Genomic DNA, 23,543 nt, shown 5'->3' with positions numbered 1-23,543 from the left:
GAGCACTTCCTGCAATATTCTAAATGCCCTCAGATCCCCTGGAGTTAAGTGGCAGATGAGGACAGCTATCTCACAACAGGTGGTCAGTGCCTTACAGGAATTATCATCTGTGTCAATTTCCCCTTCCAGAGAGACTCGGGGATGGGGGAGAAGGTCACTGCAGCTCCAGATTGAGATGGACTGTGTGATGGAGCCAGCTCTTTTCTCTAGCCCATGCTATTAGATCCTCCCTCTTGTGAACCCACTGAAAAAAATTAAAATTAGGAAAAATGAAACTACGTATGGATAGAATGTTGATGTAGGAACATCAAAGAGAAAATTACCACAGTAATGGTTGAGATTTACCCACAGATTCCGTTATTTCCTCATTGGATTTGTCCCATTATCTGACACACACACTGTAAAAAATGTACCCCTAAAATGCATCATGAGAAATATACCAATAATAGAATCGGACATCTATATTGTATTTTAAACATATAACTGTCTAAAACAGTTAATTTCATGATGTTTCTTGTTAGGCCACAATTTTCAATTAAAGCATAAAATTGATTGAACAAATTTGTTCCCACTCATTATGGCTAAGTCCATAAATTATCGTCTTCTTGGGCAATTAAGAAAGGCCTAGGTAGGATTCAGTGTTTTGGTGTGCGTGGCAAATCCGAGACATTAATGTCCCATTAAGAAGATGAATGTGGGATGCATTCTGTTTATCAATGTGTCTGGTGGTTGACTTGCCATTTCGTGCAGTGATAAATTGTCATACAAGCTGTATTTCTTGTGTTTTGTAGCACTTCTGTTGTTTGTTAGGTTCTTAATTCTACTTTAGCATGATTCCTGATTTAAGTGCTTCTAAGTTTGAAAACATGTGGGTGAGCAACAGAAACAGTTCATCTAGCTGAGTGACAAAATTTGTTTAAAGTACTTGGGTGTCTATTTTAAATACAGTGTTAATAAGAAAAAGAAAAAATCTTGATTTGTATCAGTTCCTGGAAAAGGCCCAAAATCTGTCCTAAGATTGATGCCTGTGTCCCCATTGACCTCAGTGGGAATCATGTAAATGTAAGCAAGGGAAGAATTTGACACTTGGTGAGTTCCCCTCACTTCAGAAGGAAATTTTTCTTCCATTGGAAACAGTCATCAAGATACGCTTGAAAAGAGTTTTGTTTGCTGTGTCTGATTGTTCTCTCCTTTCGCAGTTGATTCATATTAAGACAGACTAGGAAGCACAAAGCCAATCATTTTAATCATCATTTAATCATTTACTTTATTTTCTGACTACCCTTGGAAAACAGATCTCTCTGCCTTTGGATCCAGCTTTGCTCCCTAGTGTACGTACAGAATAACTCCATTGGCTTTAGTCAAGGCTGACAAGCTCCACAACTGATCCACCGTCATTCTAAATGACATTTCTTGTTTCTGAAAGATCTCATGGCTGTAAAATAAATCAGTCCGTGCTCCTACTATGAGGATTACCACAGTCTTAGGATCAAAGGCTGTGAGCTAAGCAACCAGACAGAAAACTCAGGATGATGGTTATGCTCGTCATGTCATATCTGTGCTGCCTTTCCCAATAACTTTCTTCTTGCGATCAGACAGTGAATTAGGATTGGCAAGGTGGTTATTGGCTGGGCACTGCAGTCCTGTTGCTGGCTCACAGAAATGAGGCCAGCAGGAAGAGCACAGGGAGGCTGCTTCAAAATGTGCGGCAGGTAGGACTTAAAGTTTACAGTGGTCATTGTGGTCCATGCATACAACCAATAGGATAGCACGGGTGATAGGATCACTACAGTTCAGATTAGGTTTATGCTGCTTTTACTACTATTATGGCTACCACTCCCCCATTTTGCTCCTCAAACTCCGCTTCCTGACCAGCGGGTTTTCCACAACACCAATACAAGGATGAGACAGAAAGGTGTGTGTGATAGACATTATAAAGGTGCTAGTGTTGAGGTACCAAAGTGTTGGCAAAGTTTACAGCAGAGTTGCAGTTGCACAGTTGATTCTGACCACACTTTATTGTGTTGAATTTTATGATTAGAGGAAATATCAGAGTGAAAAATTGCTAGGGTTCCTCCCTCCATCCTCATCAGATGACAGCCCCAGACCCCTCAAAAATGATTTGTACATAACATGCATACTGTGTGGGTGTCCTTGTCATCTACTACAAACCTGGATTCATGCTATATGTTAGGAAACCTGAAATTTAATGCACTTGGAGGGGAAAAGATTGATTTAATTTAAAGTTTTAAATTACTTCAGCTCTAACTGTACCACAGGAACACTAAGTTCATTTATGGCCTTGTTAAAAGTTGTGATTCATCACAGAAAATAAAATAAACTAGGTGGCAAGCAATTAGTGTGCATTGTGTGAACCTAATGGTCCTACTTATGAAGAGCAATGAGAGACAAACCCATAATCAAGGCATAATTTATTTTGGGGAAATTTTATCTTGGGATTGAACAGGGATGGAAACAGGAGCTTTATACGAATGAGACAAGGGAGAATTCCAGCTTCCCACGTATACCCAGCACTCACACCTTGTTCTGGGATCCCAGAATAATCTACCTTGAGAGAGGTCTATAGTATGTCTGTCTCTATAGAAAACTATCATGCCATGTGATGTGGTACAAAAATTTTTCCACTGTGGATTTGGAATAGACGATTTACTCTTGGATGTCAAAGCCACACAAGAGCTCTGCAGCTTGTCCCAAATGACTGTTAATGAAGCCTTGATACCGGCCCACATTGTCATGCTCTCTGTGTGTTCCACATATGGTATCCAAAACTTATTTTAAGAATGTTTTAGGGCAGGGCTCAGAGGGAGGGATAAAAAGTTCTCAAAATTGCTTAAAATCACCTTCACTATAAAATGCTACAACTTGAAAGCCTCAGCCTCTCTCCTGCACTGAAATCTGCTCAGCACAACAGAGTGTGTGTCTGGGAAGGACATCAAGAAGCTGGTTGTGATTTCCTGATTCTGTGGACTGATCTGCACTGGCCCTGGCCCCAGTATAGATTAAAGCAGTGCCTGGTCTGCTGTAATATGCTTCATCTAGCTGAGGTCCCCAAAGGAACGTACCACAGCTGGAGACTGCCAGAGCACACTGCGTTCCAGCCGTGCTACCTCTCTGTGTCCAACATACCCCTCACTCCTTCAGCTAGGGACTCCTTCTTGCTACGTCTAGGCTGAGGCATGGGCTTTGAGTCTGTCTGAGAGTTTTATGCTTTGGCCTATCATTGTAGTATCTGACCAGCTTCCACATAACATCAATAATGAAGTCCCTGGTGGATTTTATAGAGTCTCTGGCATGTCTCCCTTTTTGGAGTAAAATCTCTGCTTGACGTAGGATCTTTGTGTGGGTTTTTTTTCCCCCCATTGGCAGGGGTTTATTTGGTAGAAGGGGATGTCAGTGGTGTGTGTGTGTCATTTTTATGGTGGAAAGGCTTGGTCGAAGAGGAAGGTTTTGCGTCATTTCCTAAAGACAATCAGACTCTGGATTCCTCTGATCCCTTCTGGAAATTGTTCTGTAGCCGGATCCCCTTGTCCAAGATTGGTTTATGCGCAGCTCTCACGTGCTTCATCTTGGCTTTGTGATGTGCGTTGCCTTAGAGCGCAGCTGTCAATTATTCATAGATTGAAATGTGGTCTGTAATGTTGCTGGGGCTTGATCCAGTAATTGCTTTGAAAATTCGGACAAAAGCCTTAAACTGGCATCAAAAGCCGACTGTGAGCCAGAGGAGGGACGTCAGTATGGGTTTGATGTGCTCCCTGTGGCCTAAACCATGGAGAAGGCAGGCAACTGCATTCTGTACCAGCTGGCACCTGTGCATCACCTTCACATTCAGCTTCCATCTGGTGAATTACAGTAATCCAGCCTAGAGGTGACGAAGGCATAGATCACTGCAGCCAAGTCCTTGTCCGGAAGGAAAGGACAAAGCAGGCATTTTTAGATACTGATGCTAACCAGGTCATCCAAGCTTAGTGAGGAGTCAAAGATCATCCCAAGGTGTCACACCATTCTGACAAATTGGAACTGTGTGCCTTCAGTGGAAGGTGGAGACAGTGACTCTGCTGCTACTTCAGAGCATTTCCCCTTTCTGAGCAGCATCATGTCAGTCTTTCCTGGATTCAGTTTGAGCCAGCTGCTTTTCATTTAAGAACTCATTTCTGGAAGGCATGCTGATATTTGAGAATGAGATCTATACAGCAGAACACCAGAGTTACAAACTGACCCATCAACCACACACCTCATTTGGAACTGGACGTATGCAATCAGACAGCAGCAGAGACCCAAAAAAGGAGGGGGGGGGGCAGCAAATACAGTATAGTACTGTGTTAAATGTAAACTACTAAAAAAGGGGAAAGTTTAAAAAAAAAAGATTTGACAAGGTAAGGAAATGGTTTCTGTGCTTGTTTCATTTATATTAAGGTGGTTAAAAGCAGCATTTTTGTTCTGCATAGTAAAGTTTCAAAGTTGTATTAAGTCAATGTTAAGTTGTAAATTTTTGTAAGAACAACCATAAAGTTTTGCTCAGAGTTACAAACATTTCAGAGTTAGAAACAACCTCCATTCCCAAGGTGTTCATAACTCTGAGGTTCTACTGTAGTTAAGTGTCAGCAGCACACTGTTGGCCACTGAGTCCATGGCATCTCCCGGTCTCTCTCTGCTCTCAGATAGAGAAGAGAGGTTAGTATGGATCCCTGGAGAACTGCAGAGGTGAGGGTAGCTACTAATTGCCAGTCTAAGCTCTGCTGGAGAGGAACAGTTAGCTCCACTGTAGTGCTGGGTGACGTATCCTTCTGTATCAGGCTGGTGGGCTAGTAGTCCCTTGTGGTCCACGGTTGTCAAAGGCTGCAAAGAGGTCCAGCAGTATGGACATGGAGCTCTTGTCTGTATGAATGGCTAAAGGCTGTTTTTAGTCTCACCAGAACTGTCTCTATGGCATATCCTGGTCTGAATCCTGGTTATGAGACATCTAGGATGTTAGCTGATATCACATGTTCGAGGTTACTACATAGAAGGAGACAGAACAGGAGTTGAGAGGTCTTCAGGGTTTAAGGGTAGGCTTCTTTGAGGATTGGGCGAGCTATTGCATTTTTAAAGGAGTTAGGTTGGTGTGCTTCTCTGAAGGAGACATTGGTCATTCCTGTTAGTAATGGGCAAAGTTGTTTGCTGGCTTTTACCAGCAAGGAGGGTCATGGATCCATTCCATAGGCTGTGTCTGTATTATTTTTCAGGGCTTTTTGATCTTCAGCAAGTGTAACAGGGCCACACTCAGGTGGATAATACAATCTGGTCAGGGAATTTTCTTTCCCATTTATCCCCATAGTTATGCAATTGATCTTATTGGAGAAGCGGATGCTTGGGTCTGGGCTATGCAGTCTGGGTTAGCCAGCTCACTATATGAAATAGCTCTGCTTGCCATGATTCTGCTGCGTTAATGGTGGAGAATTAGCAAGCTTATTTTGCCTCCTTTGCTACAGTGATATAGTCCTGTAAGAGGCATTTCTGCTGCTGACAGATGAATTCAGAATGTTTTTGCACTGCTGGCATTTTAGTGTTCTGCCTGTGCCCTTCCTCTGCAGGAGTTCACCTATAAACTGTGCTGATCGCCTCAGTCAGTGTGGGTGGAGTGGGTGGCTTTGGGGCCTACATATCGATGGTAGTGCATATCCAGAGATCGTACGGCTGTATCTCATCAGCACCTAGGCATTGTGTTTGGGTGGCTAGTTCTCCTAAGACGAGATGAGAACTTAGAGAGTACAAGAGTCTAGTGGCAGGCCAGCTTTGGGTGTTCACTACCCTCATGGGAAGGAAAAACATAAACATAACTTAGGAACGGCCATACTGGGTCAGACCAATCAGCCTCTAGCTCTATATCTTGTCTCTGACTGCATAAAGTACCAGATACTTCTGGCACTTGGAGGTTTAGTGACAGCCGGAGTGTGGCTGTGCATCCCCGACCATCTTGGCTAATAGTCACTGATGGACCTTTCCTCCTTGGCAACAAGTTCCACAGGTTGACGGTGCGCAGTGTGAAGTACATCCTTTTGTTTGTTTTAAACCTTCTGCCTATTAATTGCATTGGGTGACCCGTGAGTTATACTTTTTCTTCACGCCTTTCATGATTTTATAAGTCTTTCTCATATCTCCCCTGAGTCATCTCTTTTCCAAACTGAAAAGTCCACGTCTTTTTAATCTCCCCTCATGTGAAAGCTGTTCCATACCCCTAATTATTTTCATTGCCTTTCTCTGCACCTTTTCCAGTTCTAATATATCTTTTTTTGAGATGGGGCAACCAGAATTTTACACAATATTAAAGTTGTGGGCTTATGACATTTTCTGTTTCATTATCTATCCCTTTCCTAATGGTTCCTAACATTGTTAGTTTTTTTGACTGCCTCTTCACACTGATCAGGTTTTCAAAGAACTATCCACAATGACTCTAAAATCTCTTTCTTGAGTGGTAGCAGCTAATGTAGAACCCATCATTTTGTATAGTCGGGATTATGTTTTTCCAGTAAGCATTACTTTGCACTTATCAGCATTGAATTTCATCTGCCCTTTTGTCTCCCAGTCACCCAATTTTGTGAGATACCTTTGTAGCCCCTCGCAGTCAGCTTTGGACTTAACTATCTTGAGTAATTTGTATCATCTGCAAATGTTGCCACCTTACTATTCACCTCCTTTTCCATATTCATATTCATGGTAAATAGGCCTAATGGCCTGTGATGGGATGTTAGAGGGGGTGGGATCTGAGTTACTACAGAAAATTCTTTCCTGGGTATCTGGCTGGTGAATCTTGCCCATATGCTCAGGGTTTAGCTGATCGCCATATTTGGGGTCAGGAAGGAATTTTCCTCCAGGGCAGATTGAAAGAGACCCTGGAGGTTTTTCGCCTTCCTCTGTAGCATGGGGCACGGGTCACTTGCTGGAGGATTCTCTGCTCCTTGAAGTCTTTAAACCGCAATTTGAGGACTTAAATAGCTCAGACATAGATGAGAGGTTTTTCGCAGGAGTGGGTGGGTGAGATTCTGTGGCCTGCATTGTGCAGGAGGTCGGACTAGATGATCATAATGGTCCCTTCTGACCTTAGTATCTATGAACACTTGTCCCAGTACAGATCCTGGGGGGGATCCCGCTATTTACCTCTCTGCATTCTGAAAACTGACCATTTAGTCCTACTCTGTTTCCTATCGTTTAACCAGTTATTGATCCATGAGAGGACCTTCCCTTTTACTCCATGACTGCTTACTTTGCTTAAGAGCCTTTGGTGAGAGAACTTGTCAAAGGCTTTCTGAAAGTCCAAGTATGTGGTATCCAGTGGGACACCTTGTTCACAAGCTTGTTGACTCCCTCAGAGATTTCCAATAGATTGGTGAGGCATGTTTTCCTTTTACGAAAACCACATTGACTCTTCCCCAACATTCCATATTTATCTGTGTGTCTGATAATTTTGTTCTTTACTATCATTTCAACCAGTTTGCCTGCTACTGAAGTTAGGCTCCCCAGCCTGTAATTGCCGGGATCGCCTCTGAAGCTGTTTTCTAAATAGAGGTGGTACATTAGCTATCTGCGGCTCTCCTGGCATAGAGGCTGATTTATGTGATAGGTTACATTCACAGTTAATATATTTCATATTTGAGTTCCTCGAGAACTCTTGGGTGAATACCATCTGGTCCTGATGACTTGTTACTGTTTAATTCATCAGTTTGTTCCAAAACCTCCTCTACTGACATCTCAATCTGGGACAATTTCTCAGGTTTGCCACCTAAAAAGAATGGCTCGGGTGTCAGGATCTCCCCCCATATCCTCTACAGTGAAGACTGATGCAAAGGATTCATTTAGATTCTCCACAATGGCCTTGTCTTCCTTGAGTGCTCCTTTAGCACCTCAATCATCCAAGAAAGAAGGCTCCTGCATGTGTGTGTGTGGGGGGGGGGGCTATCCACAGTTAGATAGTTATACACAAACATATGCTATAATAGGCGGTTTGGGTGAAAAAAATGCCTTTTGGAAAGGACTGACTATTATGTATGCCTTCATGCTATCTGTTTACAGATATTTCTCTTTTTAATGTATAAGCAAAGGCTGATAAGTTCACATTATCCGTGGGTTACAGGTGAGCCATTAAATCCCATATTAAGTGCACTGAAATATGAAAGCTACTAGGAAAATGAAAGGTCTATTAAATATTTACTGTGGGATGTGAATCAGCTACTTTACTGCTAGTAAATAAAAAAAGAACATCAATGCTGTGACAGTAAGAATAGGGCTTACCAGTAATAACCCCCGCTACCAATCAGGAAGGGAGTGTTGTGACTTGTGAGGAGGTGGGAGGAAGCGTCTGATCTGTAAATTAAGTAGGGCCTGAGTCAAGTTCCGTTGAAGCCATTGACTTTGAAGCAACTGGATCGGGCCCAAACTACATGATTCTGCCAATCAAGGTTCAGTATACTATGTTTGGTTAAAAACGGTGCTGGGCAAAAGGGTGGCATGGGAATCCAGTCTGAGTCTGCGGTTTCCTTACCTTTGTCTGACTATAGATTTTTCCAAATTTTCCTCTTTCAACAACAAAAGCAAAGCAAAATAGAGAGAAAACCTCTCCCATTCACAAAGTGTCGAGTCAAAGGCTCGCTTAAACCCATATCAGGTCATTGGATTCACTGCCATTCTTGCTTTAACTTTTGAAACATGGGCATCTCAAGAGACCATCTAGCTGCCCAAATCAGCAATTATGTACCTAAAACAGGCATTTACATATCTACATGCTCTTTTGAACATCCAACTCAGGATTGAGGATTTCCTGCTAATGTGTCCATGTGTAAAAACTAAGCTCCCCTGTCAAGCTAATTTGTGCTTATTTCTTACAATACATTAAAAAGCTCTGATCTCTCATTACAAAGTGTCTGTACTGTGCAATGCACATGGATTAAAGACAAAAACTACTGCAGTGAATATTCAGTATCTACATTTGGACCATAAATTAATCTTTTTTTATTTATTGCTTAAACACTAAATGTTCTAAATTCTCGTTCTGGATCAATAATCTGCAAACTTTAATATTTGCAAATGGGCTTTTTTTTATTTTTAAAAATCTTGCTACAAAATTTAAGTTTGTATGTTGAATTTCCATTCAAAGCATGTTTTAATGCCAGTATTATAACACTGACAGATCCTGATTCATGTCATTGTGCAGAGGTACCGTGTGTGTTTCTGTAAATAACATAGATTTATGCCCTGATCCTAGAAGCACATACACACATTTTTAGCTTTAAGCATATGAATAGTCCTGTCAATGAGAGTGGGATAGAATTTGCAGGATCAGGACCTTCAGTTTGTTTACAGAGACAACAGTAGTGGTAATATTGTCTTTAATTTCAGATTGGCACTGACTGGGATGCAAAGGAAAGGATATTTCGGAACTTTGGAGGACTTATTGGGCCGATGGATGAACCAGTTGGCATGCAGAAGTGGGGAAAAGGCCCTAATGTCACAGTCACTGTGATCTGGGTGGACCCTATCAATGTAATCGCAGCTACATATGATATTCTTATTGAATCTAGTGCAGAATTTACTCACTACAAACCACCTTTGAATTTGCCACTGCGGCCTGGAGTCTGGACCATTAAAATTCTGCACCACTGGGTACCTGTAGCTGAAACCAAATTCCTTGTTACTCCTCTTACATTCTCCAACAGGCAACCTATCAAACAAGGTAAGTGGTTTTTGTAGGTATAGTAGGTATTAAAGTTTTCAGAATAGATGTGAAGTACTAGTATCAAAGAGTATTTCATTCACTGTCAATGCTATGATTAAAAATCACAGTACCACTACATAGGGAAAGTACCAAAAAAAGGAATAGTTTAGATATTAAATATGAAGAAGCTTGTGTTTTGAAGATGAGTGCAAGTAGCTGAATCCATTCTGTAAAACATAGGAACTTTGGACAAAAGACTATTCATTTCTATAGAATAAAGGATTTAAAATATACACAAACCAGAACCTAAAGAACTTTTAGACATTTCATAATCAAAGAGCAACTATGCAAACCATAATTTAAGAATACAAGCAAACAGGAATAGGCCATTTCCTTTCTTTGCTGCTTCTTTCACTTATTTGCTCAAAGAGGTTTACACTGTTAATATTGTGTGCTTGACAAAGTCCTTATGTATAATGGTAAGAATATTAGTTTATGAAATGTTGGATTCATCAAAATTACCTATGATGTGTGCTATAACCCCATCTCCTTCCCAAACAACTGTTCCAACCTTTCCCCATAGCTGTCTAGACCTTCCCTGTAACCTCAAGATGAGATCCTGTGCATCTGAAATTGTACCTAATTATGCATTGTGACCCCAAAATGCTTAAGACCAAACCAAAGCTTATTCTCTTAAAAGAAAGGTACTGCTTTTCCTACCACAGTATCATCTAGCTGTCTAAACCATCTCTTCCTCTCTAATACTGTTAGAACGTGCTATTAGAAACCTTGACTGCAGCTTCCATTAGAAAATCCATTCATTTGAATATTCTTTAGCATGTATCAAATTTATTGGTGGTGAAAGCACTTCCAAGTCACACCTGTGAGATCAGAGCAAGTTTGTTGCTGTGAATATCTTTGCCATATTTTTTTACACTGCGAAATGTCATTAATATTCATAGTATCAGCCATTGTAAAGTGGCCAAATATATAAACCTATCCTATTTAGTTTTCAGAAATTCTTTGTCTTTCTGACAGAGGAGCAAATAAACTGAGTCAGGCATTTACCTTACAGTGTAACATGCTGCTTCAGTAATACAAACATCACCAGGCAACTGCTGAGAGCAAATACAATCCTAATCTTCCTGACCAGGAGCTTGATTCCACACATTTTTTACCAGAACAGCTAAATTACTGATTTTTAACTTCTCACATGTTTGGATGGAGTACATTTTTGGGATTTGAGTCAACCAGCTCCTAACTGTGGGTGTTACTGATTTGTCTCTCTTAAATTAATTTATTCTATGTTCTTTGCTAATTTAACTGTCTAAATAGGTTGAATAGAAGATGTAGCACATACCTAGGCTGTGGTAGCAGTTACTAACTTGCTTCTTTTCGCTACATTGCTTTGAGTCCCAGTGGACAGTCCAGCATTTCCCAGACTTTAGTCAGGAGGCTTCTCTCTGTGAAGTCAAAGACAAAACTCACATTGGTTCAAATTCTAAATCCAGAATAATTCCATTGATTTCAGTGGAGTTACTCCAGATTTACACTGATGTAACAGACAAAAAAATTGACCCATTGACTTCCGTGGGAGAAAACAAGGCCCATATACTTTTTGTTAAACAGCCAATGTTACTGCGGTAATTGTAGTTTACTAGAGGTGTTAGATATAAAGCTTGGAAGCAATATTGTTTGCTAAAAGCAAACAAAGAAAAAAGCAGCAGGAGTGCTTTGCTAGTGACGTATTATCTCAGAAATTTGATGTGAAAATGAAAGAGAAATTTAATTCCAGGGGCAGATAGAGAGACACCACTGTAATTAAGGTTATATCAGCATTCACAATGAAAATCTCTGTTGTTTTCTCACTCAGGCACAATATTGTGCTCCAGGCGGAAAATTGTCATTTAGATTTGATTTCCCAGCTTTTGTCAGTTTGTCACCATTTTAATATTTAAACAGTTTTCTATGCCAAATAAGGACATTGTGCAACTATGGCAGAAAAATTAGAACTTCTAAAGGAACAATTTCTGTTACAGTTACAAACAATACAAAGGCTGCCAAAAAGGCTTATAGAATCAAGGAACAATGCTATTAGTCTTGTTTTAAGATTGAAAAAAAAAATTACACATCAGCATTACGTTCAGGGATTGTCAACAGAAGAGAGCAATTCATTTTTATTAAGAGATTTTCTAAATAATTCTGGCAAAGCTACCAGGCACATTTAGTTTACTTCAACATCTAAATGAAGAATGCCTTTTTACATTTCCAACTAATTAGTCCATGTGCACTGATGAGGACATAGGAGAGTTGCTAAGGGCAACCAGAATGCCACAAAGATTAAACCTCTGTGCAGAGTTTGGGAGGGGACAGAAAAGGAAGAAGATGGTTACAGAGCTATTAGAGACGATGAGATGACACAGAACACAAGGATCTGGGAAGCAGAAAACCTACAACCCCCCCACCCCGCAACTCACAGAGAAAATATGGACATTGATTTTACTTTTAAATTCTCACCAGTTATAAGTATATCCATCAGAATTATGTTATATGGCTTGGAAGTATCTTGAAGTTCTGGTTTTAATCCCAATTTTGAATAGGAACCATGCAGTACTGCTAATTCATGCACACTTTGTATCTGCTGAAGGCACTCAACATCACTTCCTATCTTGCTAGGCACCCAGCCTCCTACGGTCTGTTGTCTTACTGCTTACTAGGACTGATACGCTGTTTGTTTTAAGTACCATTTGATTGTTAAAACCCTTTTTAGAGAATAAGCAATTTACAACACATTGTTGTTGCACCATTTTTTTTTTTTGCAGTGAATGTTAGAGCTGAGAAAATAATTCACAGAATAAATAACTCAGGCACCAGTACTCCTGTATGGTCCAGCTGCTTTGTGCCACTCCAGCAAAGCTCTTCTGGCTACCTTGGGAATCCCTTTGTAAACAGCTCTAGTCCACCCCCTACTGGACCTAGTATAGAATATGCCACTAGGGAGGAGGAAATAGGAACAAGTGCCAATGCCCTTTTGTGATCCCCAGGTACTGGAACGTTCCCAAGACAGCCAGGAATAACTTGAGGTGTGGGAGTGAAGCTGGCCCCTTGCCAACTCCAGCCACCAGTGCTTTTATTTTTATTATTTTATTTTGTTCGCTGATCTGGAACAGTCTTATGTGGTTACTGGATATGCACCATTCAGCATTTGAGCCGGCTGTTGCAAAGGGTCTCTTAAGTCACATGATGCTAGTTCTTTTCCCTGGTTGGATGAATTGCCTTATAACCATGGGAGCTTTGACTCTCTCTTGGAGAGGTGGTAAATTCACTGACAAAAAAATCGTTTGAGCGCTGAGTTATATAACATGTCAGCAGCAATTGAAGGGGTCATCTTACTATGGAGATTATCAGCAAGGAGGTGGGATATGGGGGTGGTGTACGGGTGTTATGTTATGTAGGTAAAAGTGTTGTGTTATAGGGAATCCTGCATGTAAGAATTAAGGGGTTGTAAAAAGTAGTCGTTAGGACTGTTTCTGTGGAGCAGGCTCGGTGTTTGAGGGCAGAGCAGGGGTAGATTGCTCCTGTTTAACACAGCTCACCTAAACACAAGTTTTGCCTTAGCAAAGAGAAGGCATCTGACTCTGTGCTACAGTGATCATGTGCCCTATTCCCTGAGTGTGCTCCACCATATGCAAAGGCAGAGGGCAAGTGTGATGGTTCTTGGGGTGCCCAGGACTGCGAGTTGCCTTGTTACCCCCTGCCTCCAGCATCTAAGAGAGAGAATTGCAGTGATTAAATGACACCAGCCTGTTAGTCACCCAATCACCCTCCTCAGGGCAATGCCATCCTCACTTTGTTCTGCGGGTCAACAGTAGGTGCACCCCAGTCGCTGGTTACTCACAATATTGAGTAATACTAGGTTTTCTGTCCCCGAGGGGATGTTGAATCAAATCAGATGGTGTGTACAACTGAGGATCAGCTCCTGTGTAACATCACAGCACTGAGATACATTTATAGTGGAAACAATCATATGTTTATAATCAAAGGTTAAAAGAAAGTGAGTGAGGATAATAGAAACAGAAGGTTACATATAAAACAACATCAGTACACACTATTTAGAGACTAAATTTAACTTTACCAGGCTAGTAGTCTGTCAAAAGAGCAATTTCATCTCACCCAAAGTTTACTTGCAGCATTTCCATCCTATGCTGCTTAGGATCCCATTTTCATGAACGTAGTTGCACTGCTCAGTTACTTACTCAGGTGCAGGATAAAGAGGTGTCCTTTTACTTTCTCCTTATATCCTCCAAAATTCATTGTTTTGTCCTCAGAGTCAGGATTCCTCCCCCTGGGCTTATTCCCCACTGCGCTGACTCTGCGTTGCCATTACATCCTCATGTTGACTTCATATACAAACCTGGCCTCTGTTGTGTTGTCTCACAGTGCTTAATTTACACGTCAACCAAAGCATCCTTTGTCTTGCAAAAACCAGTTTGTCAATTCTGCCTTGATTCAGACTTTAGGACCATATTTTCATTTTGCATATATCACTTTTTCCATAATATCAGCACATGCATTTCACAACAATATTAATGGTCAGCGTGATCCTGGCTTTCACTTAAGATCTTACAGGACATCATTTATGGATAAGTACCGTGAAAACATTGTGCTAGCTGTAGTGAGTTTTTCAGGCCTGTTAGGAATTACTGTTACAAAGCAGTGAACCCTTTGCTGGTGGAGTTGGGGAGCTAACCTCTGGCAGGCACAGACATGGCTTCCTCCCACTAAAGCCAAGAGGTACCTCATAACCCTGGGAAACATCATGTGTAGCTAAGGCATTGAGGGTTTCTTAAGGTTACAGCGAGTATATGTGTTATGAACTTATTTGGTCATTGCCGTAGAGGGCAGAGTTAAGGTTATATTTTGTGTACCTCAACTCTTTATTTCCTGGTTTTCAGAGGTTTTGAGTTTTGCTGAACTTCACATACTGGAAAGGCACAAGATACTACTGGGCAATCTTAACTCTGCATTAACAAAGGGTTTCTTTCAGTGAATTTCCTAGGTTGTTTTAACAAAAAGAAAAATGTTTTGTGTAGGAGCTAGTGTTCGTTTAGGCGACTGTAGTTATCACATAGATTTGTGGTTAAAGTTCTACGGTGGCTACTTAAATGTAAAGAACGGTATATGATTCTGAAGGGCATAGCACTTTGTTATAGTGGAATTATCAAAATCCTCGTGCTTTGATATGTTTGGAGGGTGGAGTTCCTGACAGGGCAGGAAGAGAAATCCCAGACGTGGTCTGCGTTCCACAACCTTGACAGTTTTTTACCCCATGTTGGTTACAGTAACTTTGAGAAGACTGGTGTGTCTTCGTCCTCCTTCAGCTCTCTCTCCAATCATACCACCATTTCCAGCTACCCATCCCCTTTCCATCTCATGAGGCCATTAGCACTTCAGGAACCATTAGCATGTAAAAAATGGCTCCTTGCTGTCTGGCATTCTGTGCTGCTGCATATACATATCACAGGCTGCAGCTTACTAGGCCTCACCCTTGGTTACATAGGCTGAGTTGTACACCAAGCTGGACCCTATGTCCATACCACACCTCTCCCCCGAGGCGGGCCTCCCCACCCAATCCACACACCCTTCCAAACCAGCTTCCTCTTCCCCACACTCCATCCAGCCCCCCACCCCAGGCAGGAGTGGTATGTGCTTAGAGTTGTATTTCCTGGTTCTCAGACATTTAGATTTGCGTTACCTTAAATCTTCATTTCCTGGTGTTCAGAGCCTGAAGTTTACCACTCTCTGAAAGGCCACTGGGCACCACTGCATAACTTTAACTGTGTGTTAACTAAGTTTGGGGGCATTAAATGTCCTTGTTTTTTAAAACTATTCTCGTCAACCCCATTTACTAGCTCTCCCCCTTCCTGCCTCAGGCTCCTTGGCAATTCTCACGCAGGCCACAGAACGCACTGGCTGCATTTTGATCCTTTCAGTGCCCTGCATCATCTCCTTATTTCCCCTCACACTGCCTGCCAGCACAACTGGTTCTCCCTCTCCACAGAGAGACATGTGTCAGCATGGGACCCAGAGTTAAGAAGCTGGGGAGAGGACATCGGAACAGTGCAAGGACTAGAATACAATCAGTGAGGATATTTGTTGGGGGCGGGAAGACAGATATGGGGAGGAGTATGAGAGGAAGGATGGTCCCGTGATTAGGACCTGGGACTTGGGAGACGTGGGTCCAGTTCCCTGCTCCACAAAAGACTTGTGGTGTGACCTTAGGCATGTCACTTGTACGTCTACACTTCGAGCTGGAGGTGCAATTTCCAGCTCAAAGAGACATACCTGTGCTAGCTTGATCAGAGCTAAAAAGAGAAATGTCACCATGGCAGCGGAAGGGGCTGGTTGCCTCAAGTACATACGTATCATCTCAGACAGGATCAGACTCGCAGCAGCTAGCTCCTCATGCTGCTGCGGCTACATTTCTGTTTTAGCTTGCTAGATCGGCCAGAGCTAGCGTGGGTCTGCTGGAAATTACACTTCCAGAGTGTAGACATACCCAAAGACTCAGGGTCCATCTGCACTGGAGCTGGAGGTGTAATTTCCAGCTCAGGTAGGTGCACTTGTGCTAGCTTTGATGAAGCTAGCATGCTAAAAATACCTGTGTAGCCACAGCTACATAAATGGAGGAGCGGGCTAGCCACCCCAAGCACAGTCCTGTCTGAAACCCAGTGCGTGTACTCAGGGCAGCTAGCCCACTCTGTCGCTTGCATCCTGCAGTTCTTCTGCAACCACATCATCCTCTCTGTGCTGTGTTAAGTTCTCCATTACATATGAAATATCCCAGGGGAGGATACATAAAAATCCCCTCTGGGAAAGCCCTTTCTTGGCTACTGTGGAGAGACACCACATTTCCCAAGCCAGCATCTCAACTGTTTGCTGCTCCTGCTAGGAGGCAGAAATCTTTATATTGAGTTTCCTGTAGGTCATATGCTTCCTCCTAATCATGTGCCCTGCAACCACAACTCCCTTTTGATGGGACCCAAGGGTCATAACAGTGTTCTGAGTACATACCTCAGTGCTCTGTAACTATTACTTGATGTTAGTGAGTTAATAGTCCATATTTATAGATCATTCAGTTTAATGTATACTGGGAAGCTTTCATTTTGCCAATTCTTTTGGGAGGAAATCCATGGTTACTCGCAGTTGCTCAATCAATATGAATTGCACCAGTAAGGATTATAACGATGGTGAAACCTAGTGCCACAACTGCTGTGAATTCAGGTGTCTGATGAGAAACCAGAGGTAATGTGACAGATAAACATAAAAGCAGCAGCAGGCAAACACATTGCTTCAAAGGAACAGTTATTCACTAGGTTCTCATTCGGAGAAAAACCCTACAGGCAAAAGGATTTGCTTAGAAATTTAGTTCATATCCAGTTGACAAGAAGCCCATTAGTTTCACAATGAGCAAATGCAACACTGTCTTGTTTGCAGCAAGAAAAGACAAACAAAATGTCAATAAAAAATTACCTCCTTGCCTGAGGGGTTCCGTGGAATTCAAGAAAAACTCCAATCTGTATTGTTTTAAAAAATTACAAACACAGTGTTGTTATGCAGCAACCTAGCCACACTTTCCACTCCTCTGTCCAGCTCTCTAACTTCTTTTTCCGCACATTGAAGAACCCAAAAAAAGAGTGCTGAAGTTTTAATCTTTGCAACAGACTATGGGATGCACAGCCATTAGAGAGAGAGAAATTATACTAGGAAAAGCTACTGAGGAGTCAAGTGTGCACCCAGTGTGGAGAATCAACAATAATTGAAGCAAAATTTTTATCCTAAGAATGTAATTTGGAGTGAATAAGCTATATTTTGCACTGATGTACATCTCATGCCCACCACTGAAATCAGAGAGGTTTCACTGGGATATACTCTCCCACAAAGAATTTGGCTTAGTGACTGCAGAGTAATTAATTATCAATAATATGTTATGACCATGACTGTTTTTACTATAAAATGTATTTTATTTGTATGGGGCCTGATCTTACACCCCTTCTTTTTTTCTGTGAGAGGAGAGCAAGGTCAGAGCCAAATATACCAATTTAATATACAGTATCAATGCTTTAGCTACATATGTGATGCTTCCCAGAAGTACCCAGAGTTGCGAGGCACCTCCCTACCACCTGGCTTTAGTGTGAGGAAGCCTTTTTCTGTGCCTGCCGATGGTCAGCTCCCCATCTCTACCAGCCATGGGCAACACAAGTACTCCCCTCTCAGCCTACACAGGCGCTGCTGTCTCTCTCCAGGAAAGTGATGGGCACACTCCAACCTCTGAGCATCCCCATGGTGTGTCCAGTCCCTCTTCCACTGGCTGCTCACAGAATTCACAGGTCCCACAAGAGTAGTACACCCCAGTTTGCCAGTTGCATCTCAGGATCACCGCTCTCCTTAACACACAGCACTTAGATATGTTTACAGTGGAAAGAAATAAGTTTATTTAACAAATAGAGATTTGAGAAGAAGCAAGTAGATGGAATGGAAACAAGTGGCTACATATTAAATAAAATCATAACAGGCATTGTAGAGCGTAGCCTTATCTAACCAGGTCCTGTAGAGTTTAGCTTACCCCCAAAGTCTTTGTCCCAGCATTTTACAGCCTGGCTGGCTGTGACCCTCTGTTTATAAGACATGTAGACTGGCAACTTGTGCCCTAGGCGAAGTATCCTGGGTTTTCCCCTGTATTCCTAGATGTATTCCAACAATCCATTGTCTTTACTCATAAACAGGACAGCCTCCTCCGTACTCATTGTTTTTTCCTGTGGGCTTCTTTCCTGTTAATTTTTGCAAACTGTGCTGGTGGCTCTGTATGCAGATAGACTCACATTGTAAGTTACACAAGGGTCATCCAGGAAGAGAACTGTCTCCTATCCCTGGCTTGAACTTTCTGTTGAGCTGTCTTAACTTACATACCTTAAGAACATAGTTTTCAGTATAGACACATAAGTCCTTAAATATCATGTGTACGTACATCCTGCAATGATTAGGATGACCAATGCTTTTACTGGCTGTTCGTAGAGGCCTCACATGCCATGCTTTGGTGCACTATTATGTAGATGTTAGAGTCAGGACATGCCTATAAACCCCTATGCACCCTTTATGCCCTCTGCCAGTTGGCATCAAGGGGTCCCTGGGTCACAGCATAATGCGCCTTTTACAAAAGTTGCTTATGGGAGGCAGTGTGATCCTATCAATGAGGAGTCCGGAAATCTGAGTTCTGTTCTCACTTCTGCCAGTGACCTGCTGCATGACACTGGGCAAGTTGCTTTGCCTCTTTGTGCCTCAGTTTCCCTATGTCTTAAATGAGGATAATGATGCCCAACTTTGTAAAACTCTTTTAAGATCAGTGGATGAAAAGTGCCAGATCTAAGTAGTGCAATTATTGAATTCCACAACCTGTCTTTTAAACCAAAGAAAAAGCTTTCCACTTTATGCCACAACAGGACTTCTATCAAATGGGAAATATTGTTTTATTCTCTTAAGCAGAGTATTCTGTTAAGCAATCTTCTCTTGCATAGCTATATACTACTAATAATATTTTGTGAATACCTTTCATATAAGTCCATCTAAAAAGGCACTATAAACTTTTACAAATGGTATGCCAACATTGTATTGCTCACCATTGAAATGCAGGCAGCTCCGTGACTCAACACATTAACTCCTCAATAGTGCAGAACAACATAACAATTTAATGATGGACATGCAAAATAGCATGCAACTACAAGGAGGAGTTATGAAGTCAAAATATAATTGCTCAAATTCAAATTTGTGAAGGACCCAGAGATTAATACCCTTATTCCAGCAAAAAATGCTCCGGGATCTTTTAACAAGTGGCCAGTTCCTTGGTTTTGTGTTTGAGTTGAAAGTCAGTACCTCTGTCAGTTCAGTGTTACAGTACTCTATTTGTTTTACCTTTTTGCTTAGGCATTCCCTTTTAATTAATAGGGTTACAAACAATCTTGCATATTTAGTTGCTTCCAAAGCAGGAAATTGAATTATGTGTCCTTGTTTTGTTTCCTACTACAGTCCTCTGTCAGACACGCATTTCTGATAGAGCTGCATGGCACAAGCCTGTTTTGTCTAATGGGTTTGGGGATAGGCAAAATCTTAGCTAAAATAGGGTTTCAGATGAATAAAGAAGCATCATGGACATGAGACAGGAATTGTAGGCACTAGCATGTGATTTCTGGCCTGTAAATGATATCTGAACATAGTGTGACTTTCCTAGCCCTGGAGGGACTTGAATGAGCCCATTTAGTGTTCTAGACAATGTGTATCTTGGCAAAGTTAAGCAAATCCTTTATGTAACACTGAGTGCTGATGTTACAAGGAGTGAACTGAGAACTGAAAGAAATAAGTGTATAAACTGAGAATTCACACCTGTAAGGCGTTTTAGCAAAAGGTACATAGTGAATATTTTCATAGGGCCAGATTCTGCTTCCATGTACCCAAGGTCAGCTCTAGGATTTTTGCCGCCCCAAGCAAAAAAAATTTTGGCCTCCCTCCCTTTTTTTTGTGCCCCTCCGCCCCAACAGCGCCCCTTCCCCAAATCCCTGGCCCCATCTCCTCCCCCGGGCATGCTGCATCACCCCCCCACCCCCACTGCTTCCTGTGGCTTCCCCTCTTCGCAACCCCCGCCCTAGCTCACCTCTGCTCCGCCTGCTCCCCTGAACATGCCGCCGCTCCGCTTCTCCCCCCTCCCTCTCAGGCGAGGGAGAGGCAGCGCGTTCAGGGGAGAGGCTGAGCGGGGGAGGGAGCGCAGGCAGTAACGGGGGGGGGTAGAGGAAGCGCTCCCCACCCCAGCTCACCTCTGCTCCACCACTGCCGCCTCCCTCGAGCGCATCGCCGCTTGGCTTCTCCTCCCTCCCTCTCTCGCTGCGCGAAACAAGCCTGGGAGGGAGGGGGGAGAAGCGGAGCGGCGGCCGCACACTCAGGGAAGCAGGCAGAGGCGAGCTGGGGCGGCGGGGGCACATTTCTAGGGGCGGCATGGCCGGCGCCGGAATGCCACCCCTAGAAATGTGCCACCCCAAGCACCTGCTTGTTTTGCTGGTGCCTAGAGCCAGCCCTGCATGTACCTTACTCTACAAATAGTCCCACTGAAGTCAATGAGGCATATCTGTTGTTCAGGGGTGTGAAAAATCCACACGCGAGAGATGTCGCTGTGCTGACCTAACTCCTGGCGTGGACCGGGCCAGGCCTTGCTGTTGCCTCTTGGGGAGGTGGATTAACTACAGTGACAGGAGAACCCAGCCCATCACAGTAGTGTGTGTCGACACTGAAGCAGCAGCTGTGCCACTGTACCATTTTAAGTGTAGACATAGCCTTAGTATTTGCCTTTAGTAGGTTTATTTTTCTTTTTGTTTCTGTTTTGTTTCTTTTTTTAATTTCATAGATATGACTGAATATTAAGATTTTGGGCAATGTGCCACATTTTAGTGAGTTAGAAGAATTGCAGCAAGGAAAAAAACCACAGTGCACTAAAGGGTATTATTAGGCATTACTCACACAAGAGCTTGAAATGTGATTGCTATTAAAAATATGTTTCCAATAAAAGTGGTTCAACCTGAAGTGCTTCCAGGAACCACATTGGGGTCATTCATTACATCAACCCCATCTACACTGTCCAACACAAACATCTTTTCAAGTTCTGGGAATGATACCACCCAGTTTTTGGAGGTAGGTCAAGCTAATAAATGTATGGTGACATATCCGCAGTCTTTCAAAGATAGGGAGGAGTGAATCTGTTCAGAAAAAACAGCCCCAAGTCTCAGCCATTTCCCCAAACCAAACACTTTAAGATAACACTTTAAGTCTGAAAAAGTTTGGCAGCCTTTTTTGTACCAAATATTATTTAACTGTTTTCTCCTTTGAAATACAGTTCCTTGTTCCTCTAGCTTTGATGTGATGATCACAGTGGTTTTTTAGGTCTCCCTTTCATTTCTCTGTCCTCATTTCACCATCTGAGGGTTAAGTCAGTCAGCCCATCTATGTTTGCTGTTGGGACAGAACCCAGTTGGAAAGTGTGGAGTTTAGGCTTAGAGCAGAACTGGGCATTGTTTAAATTCCAGTTCTGAACTTCACCCATTTTATCCGATTCTCCTGTAATCGGGGCAAGCTCTTTGGGAACTGGATTGTTCCATGTTTGTACAGCACCTAAGTTTAATAAGGTCTTGGCTCATGACTAGGGCTCCTCAGTGCTATGGTAATACAAAGAATTAATGATAATAGTAATACTTTCAAACCAATCTCCTCATTATTTTGATAATGTAGCCGTCTCATGATTTGGGATTTTGTTTGAGTATGGGAAAACCTAGAGCATGTGAGATCTAAAAGCCTGACCCAACAGACCACACATCCTGGTTACACAGGACAATCTCAACACTGGTCAACGCTATGGAAATGAAGTTTGATGCACCAGTAACCTTTGCATTTTGTTTAGGTCCTAGAGTTACATCCCAAATGCTGTATTTGTTACAGGGCTCTATTTTTTGTATTTTCAGAAGAATCTGTGAGGTTGCACAGTGGGCCTCCTAAGAACGCATACATGGAGCAGAGCTTTCAAGGCTTGAATCCGGTTTTAAATATCCCTATCAAGGCAGCTCAAGTGGACCAGGCAAAAAAGAATGCAGCGCTCATAGGTACCAAGCTGGAGAACTGGGTGGACACCTTGGTCAGCAGCATATGGTCAGCGGTGGATGTCTGTAGCACAGGTCCAACTTCCTGTCCAGTCATGCAGGCTTGCAGTCAAACAGCCTGGAGCTCCCTGAGCCCAGACCCTAAGTCAGAGCTGGGTCCCATTAAACCTGATGGGCGTTTGAGGTAGCATCTGGTATACCCTTCTTTGGCACAGGTTTTAAAAGAGAATTTAACCTTGCCTATATATGAACCTGACTACAAATTCCAAAACCTTGATGAAACTTTTTGTTGTCTATTTTTAAAAATCTGGCAAAATCTTTGGCATTGTTTCTCCTTCAGATCCATCAGTCTAAGCTTCAGCAGCACTGTGCATCTCCTCTGTATCTTCTATAGAGTCACAACCCTTCTTCATTCACTTCATATCTAAAAGGCGCCAACATTTTCTTGCTCCGATTATGAAATGGTAATATAGCACATCTGGTATGTTCAGAGGGTAAAAAAGAAGCAGTTGCTAAAAATATCTTCTGTCAAAAACACCTATGCATATTTTGAATATTTACATTTTAATTATTTTGCTACCATAAATAACCAGAAACTCCAATATACCTTTACCGGGAAGAATGATCTATAAAATATGGTTAAAATGTTTTACAAGATGTAAAAAAATTGGGACCCACCCTGACTATTTTTATAATGTTAAGAATTTCTAGGCTTGATTCATCATTGTGTTAACACCAGTTTCAGACCAGCGTGCATCACACTGGCATAGAAACCAGGCTAACAGAGTGGTGAATTAGGCTTCCTCTCTCTTTTTAGAAGTCAGACATTCTCATCTATTTGATGATCTCTGAACAAAATGAGTGTTATAAAATTATATTTTTTATTCCTATTATGAATAGTCATCAGTCACCACAAGGTCTGGGCACCACTTGCAGTATTAAAAACAAGTATTCTTATTACCCAAAGTCCAGATTCTTGTCCCCATTGAAATCTGCATTTTAAAAAAAATCCACACAGAACACCCTCTGCATATAAGCAGGTGTGCAAATTCCACATATATCAGCAGGTTTGTGCATGCAGCTTATATGTGTGGATGCTCAGACCCAGGCTGTGATACTCCTGCTCACATGGCAGCATACCCTTT

The 23,543-nt window shown here is 42.1% G+C and overlaps 1 protein-coding gene across 1 annotated transcript in view; it reads left to right on the top strand.

Moving 5' to 3' along the window:
* XYLT1 (xylosyltransferase 1) overlaps positions 1-22,932 on the top strand; it is a 309,577-nt gene extending 286,645 nt beyond the window's left edge. The window contains exons 11-12 of the mRNA XM_084642091.1: positions 9,391-9,724; positions 22,264-22,932. Coding sequence (XP_084498217.1) covers positions 9,391-9,724; positions 22,264-22,586 — 657 coding nt within the window. The 3' untranslated portion in view covers positions 22,587-22,932. The remainder of the gene's footprint in view (positions 1-9,390; positions 9,725-22,263) is intronic.
* Positions 22,933-23,543: the final 611 nt, after the last annotated feature.

This window comes from Lepidochelys olivacea (genome assembly GCF_965140295.1).
Source record: "Lepidochelys olivacea isolate rLepOli2 genome assembly, chromosome: 10".
NCBI lineage: Eukaryota > Metazoa > Chordata > Testudines > Cheloniidae > Lepidochelys > Lepidochelys olivacea.
Note: the sequence above shows the minus strand (reverse complement) of the source record. Positions and strands in the feature narration are given on the sequence as shown.